Source organism: Eutrigla gurnardus, assembly GCF_963514095.1.
Source record: "Eutrigla gurnardus genome assembly, chromosome: 13".
In the NCBI taxonomy this organism is placed as follows: domain Eukaryota; kingdom Metazoa; phylum Chordata; class Actinopteri; order Perciformes; family Triglidae; genus Eutrigla; species Eutrigla gurnardus.
Window position 1 is genome coordinate 5,841,252 of NC_139936.1, and position 17,618 is coordinate 5,858,869.

The 17,618-nt window shown below is 44.4% G+C and overlaps 2 protein-coding genes across 2 annotated transcripts in view; one reads left to right on the top strand and one right to left on the bottom strand.

The window, feature by feature from the left end:
• Nucleotides 1-15,309, top strand: part of mctp1a (multiple C2 domains, transmembrane 1a) — a 455,748-nt gene extending 440,439 nt beyond the window's left edge. Inside the window, exon 23 of the transcript XR_014598230.1 lies at nucleotides 15,299-15,309. The gene's annotated coding sequence lies outside the window, so the exon portion shown is untranslated. The remainder of the gene's footprint in view (nucleotides 1-15,298) is intronic.
• The window catches only part of LOC311023748 (serine/threonine-protein kinase Nek9-like), a 268,007-nt gene that overhangs the window by 8,008 nt on the left and 242,381 nt on the right, over nucleotides 1-17,618 (bottom strand). The window contains exons 7-9 of the mRNA XM_084025764.1: nucleotides 8,153-8,190; nucleotides 3,559-3,679; nucleotides 89-201 (exon numbers count right to left, since the gene is read on the bottom strand). Of these exons, the coding sequence (XP_083881890.1) occupies nucleotides 89-201; nucleotides 3,559-3,679; nucleotides 8,153-8,190 (272 nt within the window). The remainder of the gene's footprint in view (nucleotides 1-88; nucleotides 202-3,558; nucleotides 3,680-8,152; nucleotides 8,191-17,618) is intronic.

Sequence of the window (17,618 nt, forward strand, 5' to 3'; positions counted from 1 at the left end):
AAACTAGTCGGAAAGATCCCAGAACTTTCATCTACTTGAGACTCGAGGAGTCTGAAAACATAATTTGTCCAGGATTTCTCACACACACCTTCCTGCCTGCCAGGGGAACAGGCTGTGGGGTCCAGAGCTTTTTGAGGCCCGGATGATCGATGACCCGGGACACACAGGGGATCTGACCCCAGAGAAGCAGCTCTCCGCCGGCTGGAAATATGAACAAAAGGGTGAAATGTTCAGACAGATACATCAAAAATGCATGCGATGTCACCTGGGAACATATTTCTTTCTACGTCAGAACCTTTATCTCAAGTAAAATGAGCCATATGAGGATGATTTTATGCTCTTCACAGGGTTTTTTTTTAAATATTGTGCCAGATTGTGATTTTAGGTCCTTGACCATTGCTTAGCCTGGAACTGAAACAACACACACATTTTGTTGTCATGCTAGAATAACATGGCTAATTATTGATTTAGTCCCTGAATGTCAAATTCAAGAGGAACCACCGACCCACAATTAGAAACAGTTAAGATGCCATCAGTTTGGTTTAGTTTAAAGCATTACACAGTAACCCCACCCACACATACACACACACACACACACACACACACACACACACACACACACACACACACACACTGTACATACAGCAAACGCTCAAGCATCCACTCACTCACGCTACCTCCGTCTGCCTATTTAAACCTGCCACTAATAAATTTATATTTACTGCCTGCATTGAGGACTTTTAAATTATAGCGCACAATAAACCTGGCACACACATCTCAAAAGCTCTTTCAGAGGATGTTAAAGCAATATAGTAAGCAATTTTCCAAAGTGGATTACAAATTTCACATCCAGGTTTTATTGCACATTACGATAACTTAACCACATCTAAATGTTCCGCATAAATGGGAAATATGTGCTGCTTAATATGCTATTTTTCATTTTTTAAGAAGCGCTTTGCAAACCCTGCCAAGCGAGGGAGCATGCTGGTTTGTGTGGTGGGGGAGTCAATAATCTTTATGAGGTGGATTTTAATTACAAGGAGATAACTGAGTATCCTCCTCACGGCAAGCCTCCATCAATCTCTATTCTGCATCAAGCCATGGCACACACACACACACACACACACACACACACACACATGGTAACACACACACACACACATGGTAACACACACACACACACAGAGGCTGATAACCTTTCAGACATGATTGATCAATCAATCAGTAATGTATTATTTTCATCTCAGCAACGCAAACCTTTTAAAAAGCATATGAGGCAGGCGTTGCTAGATGGCGTTTTACCACAAACACCAATAACGTTTACACTACTAACACACACACACACACACACACACACACACACACACACACACACACACACACACACACACACACACACACACACACACACACACAGACATCCTGGCAGGGTAATCCAGCTAAAAAAGGTTAAGGCTGATGTTTTCCAAAGAACGACGGTCTGTGAAAGGTCAGATCAATCACGTGCTAAGCATGCCTCGTAAGCAATCCATAAAGCGCTTGTTTTAAATAATAACATTTTATGGATCACCCGAAGACATCACTGTAACGGCGGCAGGTAAGGGTGTCACTCCGCAAATCTACAAACGCACCGACAATTCAAGTGGGAGTGAAACTTAATATGTTGACTGCAGTTCCTTTAATGAGCCAGTGGCATTTTCCAGTGAAAACGCAGCACGCGGAGCCAGCAGACGTCTCCGTTCAACAATAGGCAATTCTTTAAAACGGAATATTGCAGCAGAGCTGCGGTAGGCTGTAAATGTGCCCTGGTCTTTAAACTAGTACAATGCCTTTTCTCTTTAAGTGGCTGATGTTACATTTGTAGTGCAACCACTTTAATTCCAGCTGTCTGGCAGAAGGAAAGCAGCAATTGAAGGAGAAGTGGTTGCCTGACACTTTGTAATGGTGTAAGTGTATTAGAACTAGTTTCCTGGCAGTTCAGTGACTCTCTGCGGAGCAGAGGGTTGGAGATGAATCAGATTGCAAAAATATCACACAACTTAAGAGGATAACGAGAGCGAAAAGGTAAAAAAAGGGACAATCTGAGACTACGTGTTTTTAAATTTACTCAGCGAAGAAGAGGGCTCTGAGTTTGGCTTTTCAGGAATTACGGGAGAGACAGCAAAGCTTGTGGAAGAGCTGAAGTAAAGGGATGGTGTGCCCCCCTTATCTCTCGGTCTTATTAATAACAAAGTAGCTACAGGGATAGACTGAGATCTTAGCAGGGTGGTTTAGGGGATAGCTGGTTGAACAACTAATCAATTCATTATGTACATCATCTATCATCACATAACACTAAAACCTGCTTGGTTTAAGAGATATTGAGAGCTAATGAGGTTGAATTTGTGCTCCGAGTGATGTCATTTGAGGACACTGAATCCTTGTAGTGTTAATTAAAACTCAATGAAATGATGTAGATGAAAAATTAGCATGGCTGAGAGCCACAGCGAGGGATACTGCTGGGAAAATAAGGTTTTCAAGTGAATAAGTTGTAATAATATGGAGAGTGAATACAACTTTTAAAGGATCTTTAAAAAAAAAAAGATCCCGATGAGAGATAGCTGCAGTGACAATTAGCCGTTTGGAGGTTTGATTTAAGCTGTGTTATTTAAAGCTACACGGAGTTTTTAACGGGTTATGAAACAGCCTAAATTGAATATAGAAGCCTCTATATGACCTACATAACAAGAAGATTGTCTATTTCTATATAGTTATTCTTAATGCCTCTCATTAGGTCATAATCAAACCACTTTCGCAGTGCGCAATATGTTAAAGGGCCAGTTAAAAGGAAGCAGAAATTCATAATCTGTTGTGGTTGTAGCTGATTCTGGGAAAGAGAAAAGATTGTGAGATTTGAAAGGATTCAAAACCATCACTGGAACGTTGCACTTCCTTCTGGAATGTAAAAAAAAAACATATAGTACTTTGTACATAAACTAAGCTGCATTTGTGCAGCAAAACAAGCACCGCAAAGCTTTATGTGAGCTTGAGGATGGTGTTCAAAATTCACCAAGCAATCAACAGTAGCTTGTATCGCTATGAATCCTGCAAACAGCTGTTTAAACATTTAAAAAAGTAGTGAAAAAAAGTTTTCTTTCACTCACTTCCAAAGCAAATTCTTCTAACTACTCCTTTTCGGTCATGTTAAAATGTTTAAATATTTTGTTGGTTATTTTGTGTTTTATTACTGGCAAAAAAAAAAAAAAAAAAAATGTTATTCTGATTTTGTCATTATTCTTATTTGTTGTTTTTTTTTTTTTTTTTTTTTTTTTTTCCTTTTCTTTACATTATTCTATTTATGTTTTTATTTCTTTCACATGTTCGAAATACAAATTTTAATTGAATTTAATTGAAATACACAGATCATAGAACATATTAACGACATGACGCAGTCTTTATTCTGGGAAAAAATAACACTACCGCATTTGTCCACAGGGGCCGCCAAATTCCAACACACAATGATAAATTCCTGCAGTTTTAAGCTAAAATAATACAGCAGAGGTTGGCTGCTGGGCTCACCTGTGACGGCTGCACTGTAGCTGTCCCCCGCTTGTATCTGCGTGACCTCGGCTAGCTGTGAATAGCTCAGCAGACGAGGAGCGAGAACATGAATCCAGTCCTCCCCGAGTCCGAGCTGTCCCTGCAAGCAGAACAATGATATCCTGTCAGTCCAGGATTAAATAAAAGTGATGAAAATGATCTCATCACTCATTGACGGAGTAGTTAAATAAAGACACATGCCTGAGTGGTTAGTTACATTTTTAGGAATGAAAAAAAAAAGGGTTAGTCCAATTTTGTGACTCAGATCCATCATCTCATTCTAATTCAGCCCTGCCGTTCCTGAATATAAACACGGTTGTTACATTTGTCAAAGAGGACTAGTACATCACCTCCGGAGTACCGTCATTTAAGTGAAGCTCTGTTATAATATCTGCTGTGTAAGGTTATGTATGACACCGGCAACTGGTAATTCATCTAAGCTCAAATATCTGTCACCGAGGAGGAAATAGTGAAAACAGCACACTGCATATTTCTTTCACCGGGCAAAAAATTCTACCGTGTTTCATGTTTCATTTACCATCTCGTACGCCTGCCTGGCAATGCAATCCCTCATCGGTGTGGAACAACTCCACTCAAACACAAAGGCTTAATAACCATAGCATCTTGCGCAGTACAATAGATTGCGTTGTCCTCAATTTACATCCCGGTTTGAAATGGTGAGGCTGCTCAATTTGACTCCTCTCAGCTGTCCTGCTCCCCTCTTCCCTGCTCGCTCCTGCAGAGATAAAGGGCTTTCTGCCCCGCGCTCATGTGCACACCGGCATGCCCTGGCATATGTTTGAAAGTGAGCGCAATATGTGTGGGTTTACATTGTGTGTGTGTGTGTGTGTGTGTGCCATGCAGTAATCTGGGTCTTTAATTGCCTATTCGTATGTGTGCTACTGTGAGGATTTGTAGATGCGTGGCAGCATATGTTCCTGCTGTGAGTGTGTGTGTTTATGTATTTATTGTTGTGAGTGTATGTGTGTGTGTGTGTGTGATTTTACTGGCATTTAGGTACAGTAAGTGAGCAGATGCGTCCATACCTTTGTGCACCTGAGTGTGTGTGTGTGTGTCTTCCCTTGCATGTGTGTATTTCGGTGTGTGTGTCTGAGTGAATGAGCACTGTCAGGTGCTGCTCCATGCTGTGCCAGCTGCATCTGGAGCCATCTGTGTTGGTGCTCAGTGGGAGGGGAGCGGATGACTTTAATGTACTTGAACCCCAGACAGACCTTTTCCCAGACAGTCGTCAGTATGAAACCAAGACAACTGGGCCCAGTCGAGCTGAACAGACTGATCTGGGTGGTGAGCAGGAGACAGACGCTTTGGTTACACTGTAACCCCCGGTCAGACTCGCTAGGGAGCCGCTGGCAGTCGGAAAACACACAAACACTGGATTCTGTTTGTTTCAATGATAGGAGAGCAGTGTGTTATATCAGGAGGACACGCTCACCTTTTCTTAGCTGTCAGAGTTCTCCTGCCTGTTTTCTACAACGTAATCCAGGTTTACCTTTATATTTTATTTCTTTTTCACTATTCGGCTATAAATTCAATGCCACTGCTATCAAAACAATTAAAAACAAACACTACAAGTGTTCTGTTGGTGTTAACAATTATAGATTGCATTAATGTTGATGAAGAATGCGTTATGACTTCCTCTTCTCCGTCTATCGTCGACGCACCGCCACATAACACAAGTTGAGAGATATCCGTTCGAATGACAAACTGCACTCACCACGTCACCCGCGGAACCGAGCGCGGCACAGTTTATCAACACACAATCCTCCACCACAAAAGGGAGCACCGGGGCCTCGTAATGATCTCGCAGCAACAATATGATTAGTGAAGCACAAAATCAATTAATGCAGCAGCTGAATCAATAGGTGTCTCTCAGCATATATGTCCTGCAGTTAATTAATAAACAAAAAAAAAAGGACATTAAGCAGCGGAGCATCAGACTGTGGCAACGACTGTCATCAGTCACAACGTGTGTACTGATGGCATCAGCAGGAAGGGAAGGGGAAAACACAGACAGATATAAATGTGAGCGAGGTGAAATACCCAACGCACCCACGGGCGACGATGCCGTAGCGATACATGCACACATGCATTGTTTTTTTAAACGTCATTATCCTTTTTTCCTTATGTTCTCTCCTTTCACACTCATTTTATTCTACTGTAGAGGCCCAGACCGTATTAGCATCAATTTGGAACGGGCCCAGGGTTCGATGAGGCCTGAACTGTGTTGGAACCAGGCCCGGGGGTTCCCACCATCACCAGGCCGGCTCACTTATTATTTACCATGCCGGAATGATGAGTCGCTCTCATCGTTACATTAGAGACGGGATTGCAATGGACAGACACTGATCTGAGGCCATACTTTCAGACATACGTAAACACATACATGCTGTCACTGCTCAGTTGATAACAATGCATTGAATTAAAGCATGAAAAGTAGTGTCTGTTTGTGATTCTAAATGACAGCTACACATGCAGCCATTGCTCTCTCCGCTTTCCCGTCGTCGTCCTCAATTTTCCTTCGACAACCAATTGATTTTTCCAGGATTTTTCATAGTTTTTGCGATTCATTTGTTAATGCAGATAAAGTGTAATCTGCAGCTCATCTCTGTGCTGTTTCTGCTTCGTGTGAGAGAGCAGCTTTCCTTCCTCGCCGCCTACCTCATTACTTAGGCTGCTTAGAGCTCGCATTAGAGGTCTATTGGACGTTATGTCAATTCAGGTCTCCGGCCAGTTGAACTCTCTGACACAACTTCAGCAGACAGTTGACCCTTTTATCACCCGGCTGACATTAGGAATCGAGACATGACTCTAGACTGCCGATGTATGTGTCTCTAATTGGTTGGACGCCATCAGTTAAACTGGCTCACTGGTTAATGAAATAACCTCTGATAGGAGTAATAACTACTTAGATATGAACATTTGACATTTTTTTATATTAAAAGAAGAAGTAAAAGTGATTGTTTACTCCACAAAACGTCTGATAGACCACTTTTCGTTCCACTTCTTCCTTTGACACTCATTTGTCTCGCCGTTATGCTGTTGCCATATTGATTCTGGCTGTGGCACGCGCTCTTTGACATCATTCAAATTCCTTCTCACCTCAATCATGTGATACAGCGCAGGCCGTCCGTCTTTTAGACTCAATAGGAGGAAAACAACGAGATTTCTATCAGTAATACTATTACCAGACATAATAGGGTTAGAGCTGCCTGGGTTTACCTTGGTAAGGCAGCGGAAAACTTTATTAGGTTTAAGACCTTTTGCTTTTCTACTTTTTCTGCTGTTACTGATACAAACGAGCCTTTAAGCCCCAGAGAGAAAGGTATAAAAAAAAAAAAAAAGTTCAAGATGGCCCCCTCTTTTCCAGCGACAAACAAAGAGTTATCTTTCAGAGGGGGTGGAACCTTTCTTATTTTTTTGCGTGTTGACGGGAGTCGTTTCGGTGTGGCACTGTGCGGCTGATTACAGGAGGAGTCTTAATCAGGTGGTGCAGTCTGCTTGGGGCCCCTGGGGCCGAGAGAGTGCTACATCCTGTCAGACTGCACAGAGAAACAATCAATCATCAGAACGGCTCCAAGACAGAGGAGAGAGAGAGGGCAGGAAGATAGGAGAGATGGAGGCAGAGGAGAAAGAGAGAGCACGACGAGGGGGGGGAGAGAGAGAGAGAGACGGTGCCCTTGCAGAGACTAATATAGAGTTATATAGATGCAAGAACGCCTATGAAAATCCAATGAGTCTAGTTAGACTACAAGCCACCCTGGAAGAGCGCAGCGTGGAAGCCAAGGCCACGTCAAAGCTCATAACAACTGATGTCTAACATTTTCATTGCTCCCCATGTCTCTCTAACCTTCACCTACATGTTTGTTTCACTGTCCTGGCAGTGCGTCATCCTCACTGTCACGTTGTTAAAAAAGTGGTCACATTTTTTGGGGGTTTCAAACGACCTCGCAGATAAGCACCAAAGCCAGGAAGGAAAGAGAAACCAGAGAGGGGAAACAGAGGGATTGAGGTGGGCCTTAGGTTTTACACTCCCGGGGCTCCGTCTGAGGGCTGCGTAATGATGTGGCTCTTTAAAGAACGTCTTAAATGAAAGGCCAGAACAATCCTCTGTGACAGGCGGGATTCTTTATCTAACAGGGGAGGAGAGACAAGACAGGACCAACAAACACACACACACACACACACACACACACACTTTTGGCTGTGCACACTCAAAAGGGAATGCACATACATAAACTATAGTTGAGGATTTCCTGATTCGTACACGTGAAGCAGAGGAGTTGAAATGGATAAACAGCAGATCCCATAAAAGGTGATTTATGGAATTTAAAAAGATGTGCGTTCATGGCGCGGTTATGAAGTGCTCCATAAGGAGGACACAGATCTCCATCCGAAACCTTTTAATCTCCACTCTGGAAGAAAAAGCCTGAAAATGTCTTAAAAATGGAAGCCGGTCGAGGACGTATCCGAGAGAGAAAGACCGATCACTTGTGTTGTTCTAAGTCTGCCTCTACTGGCAGGGCCAAAAGTGGAAAAAAAATGTTTGGCTCACCTCTTGCCCCATCCCCCAGGAGAAGACATTCCCACCATCTGAAAAAAAAAAGAAGAAAGGCAGAGAGAGAGAGAAGGACAGAGAGAACACAGTAAAACCAACAGTCTGCAAACAATTCAAGAGAGGCAACATATACAAGCCTGGGGTTAAAATAGAAAACGAGAAAAAAAAGAAAAGAAAAAAAACAAAAGCGAAGGGAGAGAAGGGAAATGTGCAGCTGACAAAAGTGGCTCAAGCATCATACATCAAGCACTTGTTACCTCTCCCGGTGCCTGTGATTGCACATGACTGCAAACAAGTCAGTGATAAAAATCTGAAGAAAGATGAGACCGATCGGGCTGGCTTTAAAGATCATCAATCACGGCCCTGTAAGCTCAGATATTATTAGTTCAAGTAAAGCTGCACTCTTCCATTTTATGGACATCATAAAAGACTTTGGGGGGGGGGGGGGGGGGGGGGGGGGATGGGGTGGAGGTGGAGTGGAGGAGATCCCCCAGTGTTTTAACTAGGACCGGGATGGATGTGTTTGGAAAAGCAGACCGGATGGATGGACAGCTCTAATGCAGTAGCGCTAACTGAATCACTCACACAGCACCGAGCTCCCGAGGGAGAGGAATGTGGGACGGGAGTGTCAGGCCCTACTTACAATATGTTAGAGTAAGTAAAAGTGGACGGGGAGGCGGGCCGTGGGCATGTTTTGCGCGGTGTCACGTGTGTGTGTAAGTGTGCGTGGGTTTGACCTCGTAGACGGGTGGCAACGGCATGTACGGACGAAGCCTTGGCCTCGAGGCCGAGTGTGCGTTTGTTTCCTCCAGCATCGAAGCTGTAGTGCTCGGAGAGACCTAATCTCTTGTTTTGTACTTTAAAATGGGTGACACCTGTTGACTAACAGTCCTTTCAACCCTTACATGCAAGAATTTGAACATCAACATGAACATATCTAGGAATACCTTTGGTCACGTACTTCTTTCTACTCCAAAATGTTTGCCAATCCACACTACTACTTCCCGAGCAACGTCTCTGTTTTCCCCCTTATTCCTCACAACCTCCCCCCCCCCCCCCCCCCCCCTTTCTCTCTCACTCTCTGCCTGCCAGTGAGGACATAAAGGCTGGTGTGAAGTCCATCACTGGCTGGTGAATAGCTGCCCTTTGTGCCTCAGAACTTAATTCACAGGCTGAAAAGGACCCCAGCCCCTGCCTCAGCACCTCTGTGTGCTGCCTGATTTAAAAGAGCTTGCATGTCCACCGAAGTCCGCCTGAAAAGTCTTGTGTTGGAGGTTAAACACTCCGGCTTTAATCGCAATTTCGAGGATTCAAAAATCACGGACGGTATGGAAACGGCATTCCAGATTGTAAATGTAGTTTTCATATGAAGTCGAATATAATCAGTTCTGGTGCCATCATTGGTCTTGCAGTCACTAACGTCTGCACTGTTGTCAAGGAAACCTGTTTATTCATGGTTGCCATGACCTTATTCAATATATAGACCCCCTCACCCGTCCATATGTTACCATTTTAACATACTCAAAGCATTCGGCGCTACCGCTAGCTCGTGGCAACAAGCTAGCTGGGGGGGGGGGGGGGGGGGGGGGAACTACCTGCGTTACCATTTCAATCAAGAAAAACGTTGCTTTTCTTTGTCTTGTGTGAAAACGGATGGTTTGCGGAGGGCATCAATAACACACCACCCTCTCTCCCCGTCCTCCTCTCCCCTCTGTCAGAGAGCCTTGGCGGGCTTGTTAGGCCTGACACTGGCACCGCAGTGAACAAAAGGACTGCACGGCTTAGGGCTGCCCTGGAATGTCAGCGGGTTCACATTTCACATGCAGATGCGTGACCCCAGAGCCCTTTAGTGGGAAGGTGCGCTTTAACCTCACAGAGAAGCAAGAGGAGGGGAGAAGGGGGGGTAAGGGGCACCTTAAGGGGAATCTGGGATGGGGGGGGGGAATAGGAATGTCTTGAGTTTGCACTGCTTGCATCTGTTCTGACAATGCTACATGCTTCTTTCAGTGTTCTCTCTCTCTGTTTCCCAAAATACTGCTGCACACAGTTAAACTCCGCTGATATACCTTATAGAATATTATAATTGTCGATATTCTGCAAACTTGTCAGCGCCGTCTCCTTTATGTGTGATCCGCGGTGCGCCCCCTCTCTTCCCCCTACTCCGGAACACATGAAAGCATTAACTTTTAAAGTGCATACTTAAGATTTCTCCCCAAATAATTGAAAAAGCACAATGGGAGGGGTTACGTAAGGCAAAAGTACTGTGAGCTCCGCAAAAGAAACCAAAGCTACTGTCATCTGCTCTCTGTAGGCCCAGGCAAGGCACAGTTTCAACTCAAGGGCTTCACACTTCTGTAACTTGTTCTCCTTCCCTCGCTGCTCTCCCCATGCTCGCTCTCTCTACACCCGTTTGCCTCCTCGCGCTTGCTCCTTTGCTTCGGCGATGGTGGAAACTTCAAAGACAATAATATTGTCTACAAAAGCACGAGACTTCAAGCACGTTTGTTTGTTTGTTCTGACCCCGGAGCCCCTCGCTATGCAACCCCTCCACCTCCAACTCCTGCAGAAGGAATGAGAAGGAGAGAGAAGATCCAGAGCGACTGTTCTCCTTCTCCCATGTGTAGCTTTTGCAGAAAGCAGCATCTTATACAATGACCTCACAAAACTGATGACAGACTGCACACTTTTTAAATACGTTTTAAATTTTCCACTAAGAAAATGAAAATAAAAATCGATACCGGACAAATGTGCACACACGTTCTGTAACTTCCACATGACTCATCTAGCTTGGCCTCTGCTGGTGTTTAGGTTAAGAGCTTCATCTATCAGACGGCGAGGACAGCAGGTCTGTCGTAACGGGAATAGAAACGATAAAACCTCAGGAAAAAATACAGCGCAGTAAAAAGAAAAAAAAACGGTTACGCTAACAATTACCTGTGATGAGTATACACAGATTTATGGTATTATCTTATTATCTTGCAGAACGATTATGCTGGGTCAGTACGATGCGGTCGACCTTGGAAGACTAAGACGTACCGAGGTGTAAAACATGACCTGCTATAAACAGACACGTTTCCTTCCAATGTGTCCGACCGTCACCAAAACAATCAAATCACTTAATACACGTTGGACGTCTTACTGAAAGGATTATGATCCGATGCAACCGTGGTGTTAAAAATAACAACTAAAACCATTATATTGGTCTTTAAAAGTGAATTTATTACGCCGTTAACATGTCATCAAAACACCATCGCCATCACCTTCATGATTACTGTGACTTCCAGCGCTTATAACAGATTCTGAGAGATGAATCTATATTCATAGCCTTAATTGTTTATCTGTGTTGTGTAGAAGTGTGCATGGTGTGTGCTCTGTATTTAGCAGTTCTGCCCTCTAATAGTTGAGACATCTATAGCATCCACAGCGAGGCCAGGGGAGCAAGGGAGCAATCCATAGGCCTGCGTAGCCATGGCAACTAAACAAGGAATAGGCTAGATGTCAGGCGAGCATGGCTAAATTACCCATTAGAGAAAGCAGGAAGGGGAGAAAGGGAATACTGGTCAGGGCACAAGAGGCTAATGGGGAGATAAGATGGCCAACATATAGACTGCAAAAACACACACACACACACACACACACACACACACACACACACACACACACACACACACACACACACACACACACGATGGAAAAACAGATATGGGTTGTTACATAAAAGTACCGGCACAAACACATACTGAGAACATTAAATGTGTACAAATAAACACATACAACCCACTCAGAAACATATGCCGATATGCACATCGGAGCAACGGATGCACACACACACACACACACACACACACACACACACACACACACACACACACACACACACACACACACACACACACACACACACGCACACACACACACACACACACACACACAAGGATACAAAGGGCACAAAGGGAAGACAAAATGGTTTTAATAAATACGCCCTCTTGGAGAGGTTGCTTGTGAATGTGAGGGAGATGTATTTATAGGAATCCTCCTGTGAGATCCTCTCTGCTCAATCTCAGAGAGAGAGAGAGAGAGAGAGAGAGAGAGAGAGAGAGAGAGAGAGAGAGAGAGAGAGAGAGATAGGGGTTGTGTTATTGCCTGTTTCTTCATCCTAATCCTTGATGCATGGCCTACTCCTTGAGTCTATACTAATGAATAAAAGAATACAGAATGAATCAGTGTAAGTATCTAAACCATTGTGGGAGTGAAAAGGTAAAAGGGGATTGGCCTGGTGATTTGTCCCTGCTGTGCAGCGACACACACACACACACACACACACACACACACACACACACACACACACACACACACACACACACACACAGTCATGCAAAACCCAGCAGCATGCACACGCTGACACAAAACCCCTCCACACACACAGAGTCAGGCAGTCCTCCTGACTTTAATGCTGCACATTCATTTGCATGCGCCATAATTAGCGTCAGGCACACAGAGGCTGGTCCTGGGGGAGCTCTGTGATAACCGCTTCCCCTTCTATTAGGGCTCTCATTCCAAGAGTGTCAGACATTGCACATCTTCATTGTGGGGCCTGCAGCGCATTGGCTCAGTGGAACCTCTGTGTTGCTGCAGCTACTGCTGGAGCGTGCAGGAGCAGAGGCGAGACGATGGGGACGAGGGGCTGGAGAGGACGGTTGGAGGATGCTAGACCCGGCGGAGGATCGGTGGAGGGAGGAGGAGGAGGAGACAAAACAAGGACTGAAAGATGTGAGGGATAGAAAAGGGATGAGGTGATAAGTTGGGGAGACAAAGAGAAAAGGGAGGTAGCGCATGGCAAAGGCGGTTGCACATTGTGCAGCAGACAGACGGAGAGACAGGCTGGACAGAGGTAATGAATGCAGTTATTAAATTGTTTCAGCTGCAAAGAGGTCTATTCTTATGCCATTATAAAGGGAACAATTTATCCCCACTGATCGGCCCTGTCTCCTTTCTCCTCGCTCACTTTGATCTGCCAGCATATTGCCTTGATGTGTCCTATTCAATAGCGAATCTGGGGCAATTTTAATGCTTTTGTACCTCGCCACCGCTCCACTTCTCCCTCCCTGTTTAAAAATAGCTGTTAATTATAAGTGCAGTTTAAATGTCTCTAGTGACCCAGAAATGCAGGTTGAAGTGAGAAGAAGGGATTGAGCATCTCCAAGTTTAAAAAGAAGCGAGACACTATTTCTTTCCCTCTTTATCATGCTTTCTTCAATCTCTCCTTTCTCCTCTAACCCCCCTCCCACGTCTTTGTCTTCTCCATTCACCTCCCATTCGATTCTACTTCTCCATTCCTTTAGTGTTCCTCCATATTTCTTTTCCCCCCCCATCCCTCTCGCTCCCTCTTTCTCCTCTGTGGCTTTTCTTTGGCTCGGTGGGAGTGAGCAGGGCTGGAGGATAGGGGATTCAGTTCTTTCTCTCCGACACACGAGAGAACTGCAGCGAGACATTGGAGACCATGGCTGTGAAACCGCTTCAGTCTGCAGATTGCATGTGCGTCACACCAAGTCTTTGTATCTATCTCCTCAACTTCCTCCTCTTATGCAGCCGCAGGAGTGGGATGTTGAAAGGGAAGGCGTGTGAAGGTGCGCTAGGTAGCGCGGTGCCAGGCAGAGGCGCAGGGTATACCTATGGGGAAGAGAAGGGGCTGTGCAGGGACCTGAGGTGTGCACCTGGGGGGTGCAGCGTTATAAATAAAGCATTAGCCTCTTGAAGGGAACAGAGATGTGAGGGGCTGTCTCTGCAGCTCTCTCTTCCCCACTAACTCCTACTAACTGTTAACCCGCAGGCATGTACATGTACTCGTTTCATCGCCGAGGAGGTAACGGGGCAAAGAAAAGTGAGGTAAACTGTGGGAGTGTCTCGTGTCAAAATCTGAGGCTTCCACTTCTACGGAGGAGAGGTCAGGGATGAACTGTTGTCACGTCTGAAGCGGCTGACATTACCCACAGAAAGAATGATTGATCTGCTCCTCGTTCATTTGTAAAACAGATATAAAGTTGAAGTGTGAAGAAACGGAAAAAAGCACCAAAATGAGGCAGTTGGTATTAAATCACTATAAACCATAAAGTCATAATCTGAACATGTGCAACTTAGAGTGTTTTATAATTCTGTACATGATCGCCTCTCTATTGCATAGTGGAAGTAAAAGAATATAATTAGGGGTCAAATTCAGAGTATTTTATAGTGAGCACAACACTTCGTCACCTCCTCCCACATCTTTATAATATTGCTATAAAACTACAATGTGTCTTTTCAAAAATATGACTCATCACAGTGTAAAGGTGTGAAAAGTCATGCATGGCACTGCGTGGGTTGTTGGAGATACACATGATGTTGCAAGGACGTGGTTCATGTTGAGCACATTGAACCCCATTTGACGCCTGCAGTGTTTTAAGTTTTTATAGTCTAACGCTATGTTCCTTTCACTAATGTCCCACACTGTACTGACCTTACTCAGTGTTGTATTTGTTGGTCTGTTTGGCTCTGACTCAGTAAGGTTCAGGATACCTCAGAGGCCCTGAAATCAAATGGTGTTATTGCAGTCCACACGTTTTTTTTCTTCACTTGATCTGCTTGTGTCATTTTTTAACACTTGTGGGCTACCATAGCTCATGACAACAACAAGAATTAGCAACGTTGGTCACTTGTACCGTAATTTCCGGACTATTGAGCACACCTGAATATGGTATATAGTAGGAGGAAGTAAGAGAAGCCTATGTTCTGAAGGACCGTTCATATTCTGCATGTTCTGAATTGTTATTAGAAAAGATTAAGAAGATTGGATCGGTTGTACTTTTTTTGGAATACTTGAAGCCCTTTTTTTGTGGAATACTTGATGTGGCCCAGCCTCATCCAGACCCACAGGTAAGTTGAGTTTGAGACCCTTGCCCTAAACCATCAGGGTCAAGGTCAGAGTTGTGATTATTCTCTTGTTAAAAGTCCATCAGCTTGTTAAATTACTTGCAGAATGAATCATCTCCAGACGTGCTGATCGTGAATAAACGTGGTTCGAATAATGAGATGGAATCCAGATCAGATACACGCTCACATTATTGTTCACACAAATCCTGGTGCAAACAATGACGTGAAACTGATTAGCAACACTTGTGGAGAGAATATGAGAATAGTGAAGATATTGTGAAAATTGATCTAAGCCAATTAACTATTTTAATCCACACACACACACACACACACACACACACACACACTCTTATCTCATGTTCTTTTCTTCCCATCTTCAAGTTGCACATGCCGAAACCTGTCACGTAGCGTATGAAATGCCACACGGCTGTGTATTCCTTGACGGGAGAAAGTGATAAGGTAATTAAAAAGCTAAGATCAGTTTTGAATTATTTATGAACCGAGCGGTGCTTAAAACGTCTATAGGTAGACACACGTTAACCTCGGCAGACTGGAACCCGAGCTCTTAGCTCCGACTAAAAATGAATATGACCTCGCTGTGTCTCCACCGGCCGCCCAGGCGGAGATATAAAGAGTACGTCTCCGTCAGTATCCGTGGTCTGAAATTGGAAATATGTACGTGAGATAACCGAGCAGCGCTGAAACAAGCGCTCGGTGCGGTCCGCTCACTCAAGGTGGGCAAGCACTTGATAGATAAATGAGAACAACGTTACTGGTTTGTCCGAAGGCGTGGCACTATTGACAGAACTCATAAAACAAAGTGCTAACGCGTCCTTGGTATGGGAGGCGTGATAGTAAATAAAAATAGTTATCTACTAGCAGATGCATCTTTAAACATCTGACAAAACCACACGAGTGGCAGCTGGTGAGAGCTGGACCCTCTTCAAATGGCTCATCGTAACAAGGCCGCCGCTGTAACGCCAGCTAACGGATTCTCTCACGTCGGAATGCCTAACCGCGAATCTTCCGATGAGTAGTTGTCGCGTTATTCTTGCTCGTGTCCAAAGGAGAAGAAATTACAGTTTTGCACCGTGTCAGAACGAGCTGATGTGTTGTTTTTATTTGTCAATAAACATGTCAAGAGTACAGCGCTCGTAAAAATAAAGGGTCATCCTCATGCATGGGTTTTTGATAGTCTAATGGTTCTCATGGTCAGCGTGTTAATTCTTCCATAAATGTCCGGTGGGGAGTTGAATTGACAAGATTAACATGTCTGTTTTCAAAAACACAAGGGCATGGGTTGAAGTGGAATAATGGGAACGTCAATGATACGGGCGCTCCTACAGACCAGTCGTCACACAGGAAGCTCAGGAGTGAGACGTCAGAGTTTTTTTTATATGCCTCATGAAAGCCATCGTTATTCTGAATGATCTGAATTCAATTTGACTGGATTCATTAAGCAATTCCATTAAGCAAAGTCTTAGTATATACACATCTTAGGGGTTCTACAATCACAGAGACTTTCTTTTTTTTTGCAGTATTTTCCCTCTGAAATAAAAAGAAAGAATCCAAGATAAACAAAGGGAAACGAGAAGAAAAAGGATGACGGTGTAGAGATGGCAGTTAGAGATGCCAGCTAATGACCTTGATAAGACCAGGGACACGCCGGGGCCCGAGGAGAAGACGTGATGTGTTGCCGTGACAGCGGCGTGGTAGTGCTGGTGACAAGGGGGAGATGAGGAGCTTGCACTTCGTGGCTGGTGTTACACATTAGTGTTGTTGTTAGCCAGGGGCATCAAGGGTGATTGTGTGTGTGTGTGTGTGTGTGTGTGTGTGTGTGCTTACAGAGCGAGGTACGAAGACATCCCGGTCGAGGCCCCGCATGGTGACAGAGGCTGATACCAATCTAATGAGATAAGAAACGTATGCAAATGAACCTGGCCACAGTTCACACTAATCAGCTTAACGCCCCGATAGATATCAGCTATCTGTCGCATCACACACACACACACACACACACACACACACACACACACACACGTAAATGCACACGCACAGGCTCTCAGAAGTTAAAACAATCAGTGAGAGGATTTGCCACGCCATGAATAAATACACAAAACGGCCCACTCAACACACTGTACCGATGCAGATTGCAAGTCAAACCGTTCATCACACCTGTAAACTCACAGGAATCGATAGGAAGGCGTAAATATTCATGCATTCAACAGTTCCAACACACATTCTTCAAGTACACACACTGCATAGGTATGGGTGAATGGATGCGCCTGTGTATGGGTCATTCCTAGTGTCACGTCTTTGACAAGGTCAAGGGGCCCCGGCGAAGGAATGCAAGACCCAGAATAGCTGAACATAACAGAGGAAATGTTTGTGGAGGCCAGCGGACAGTGAGGAATGACCTGTAAATTACTTCTTCTTTATTTCATGTCCTTGCTGAATTATCTCAGCGCTGCCAATCAATATGTCATTAACTAAAAACGTAGATTTTGTGGATTTTTTTGCAAGATAAAAAAATTAATTTACTCCCCCTGATGCCCAC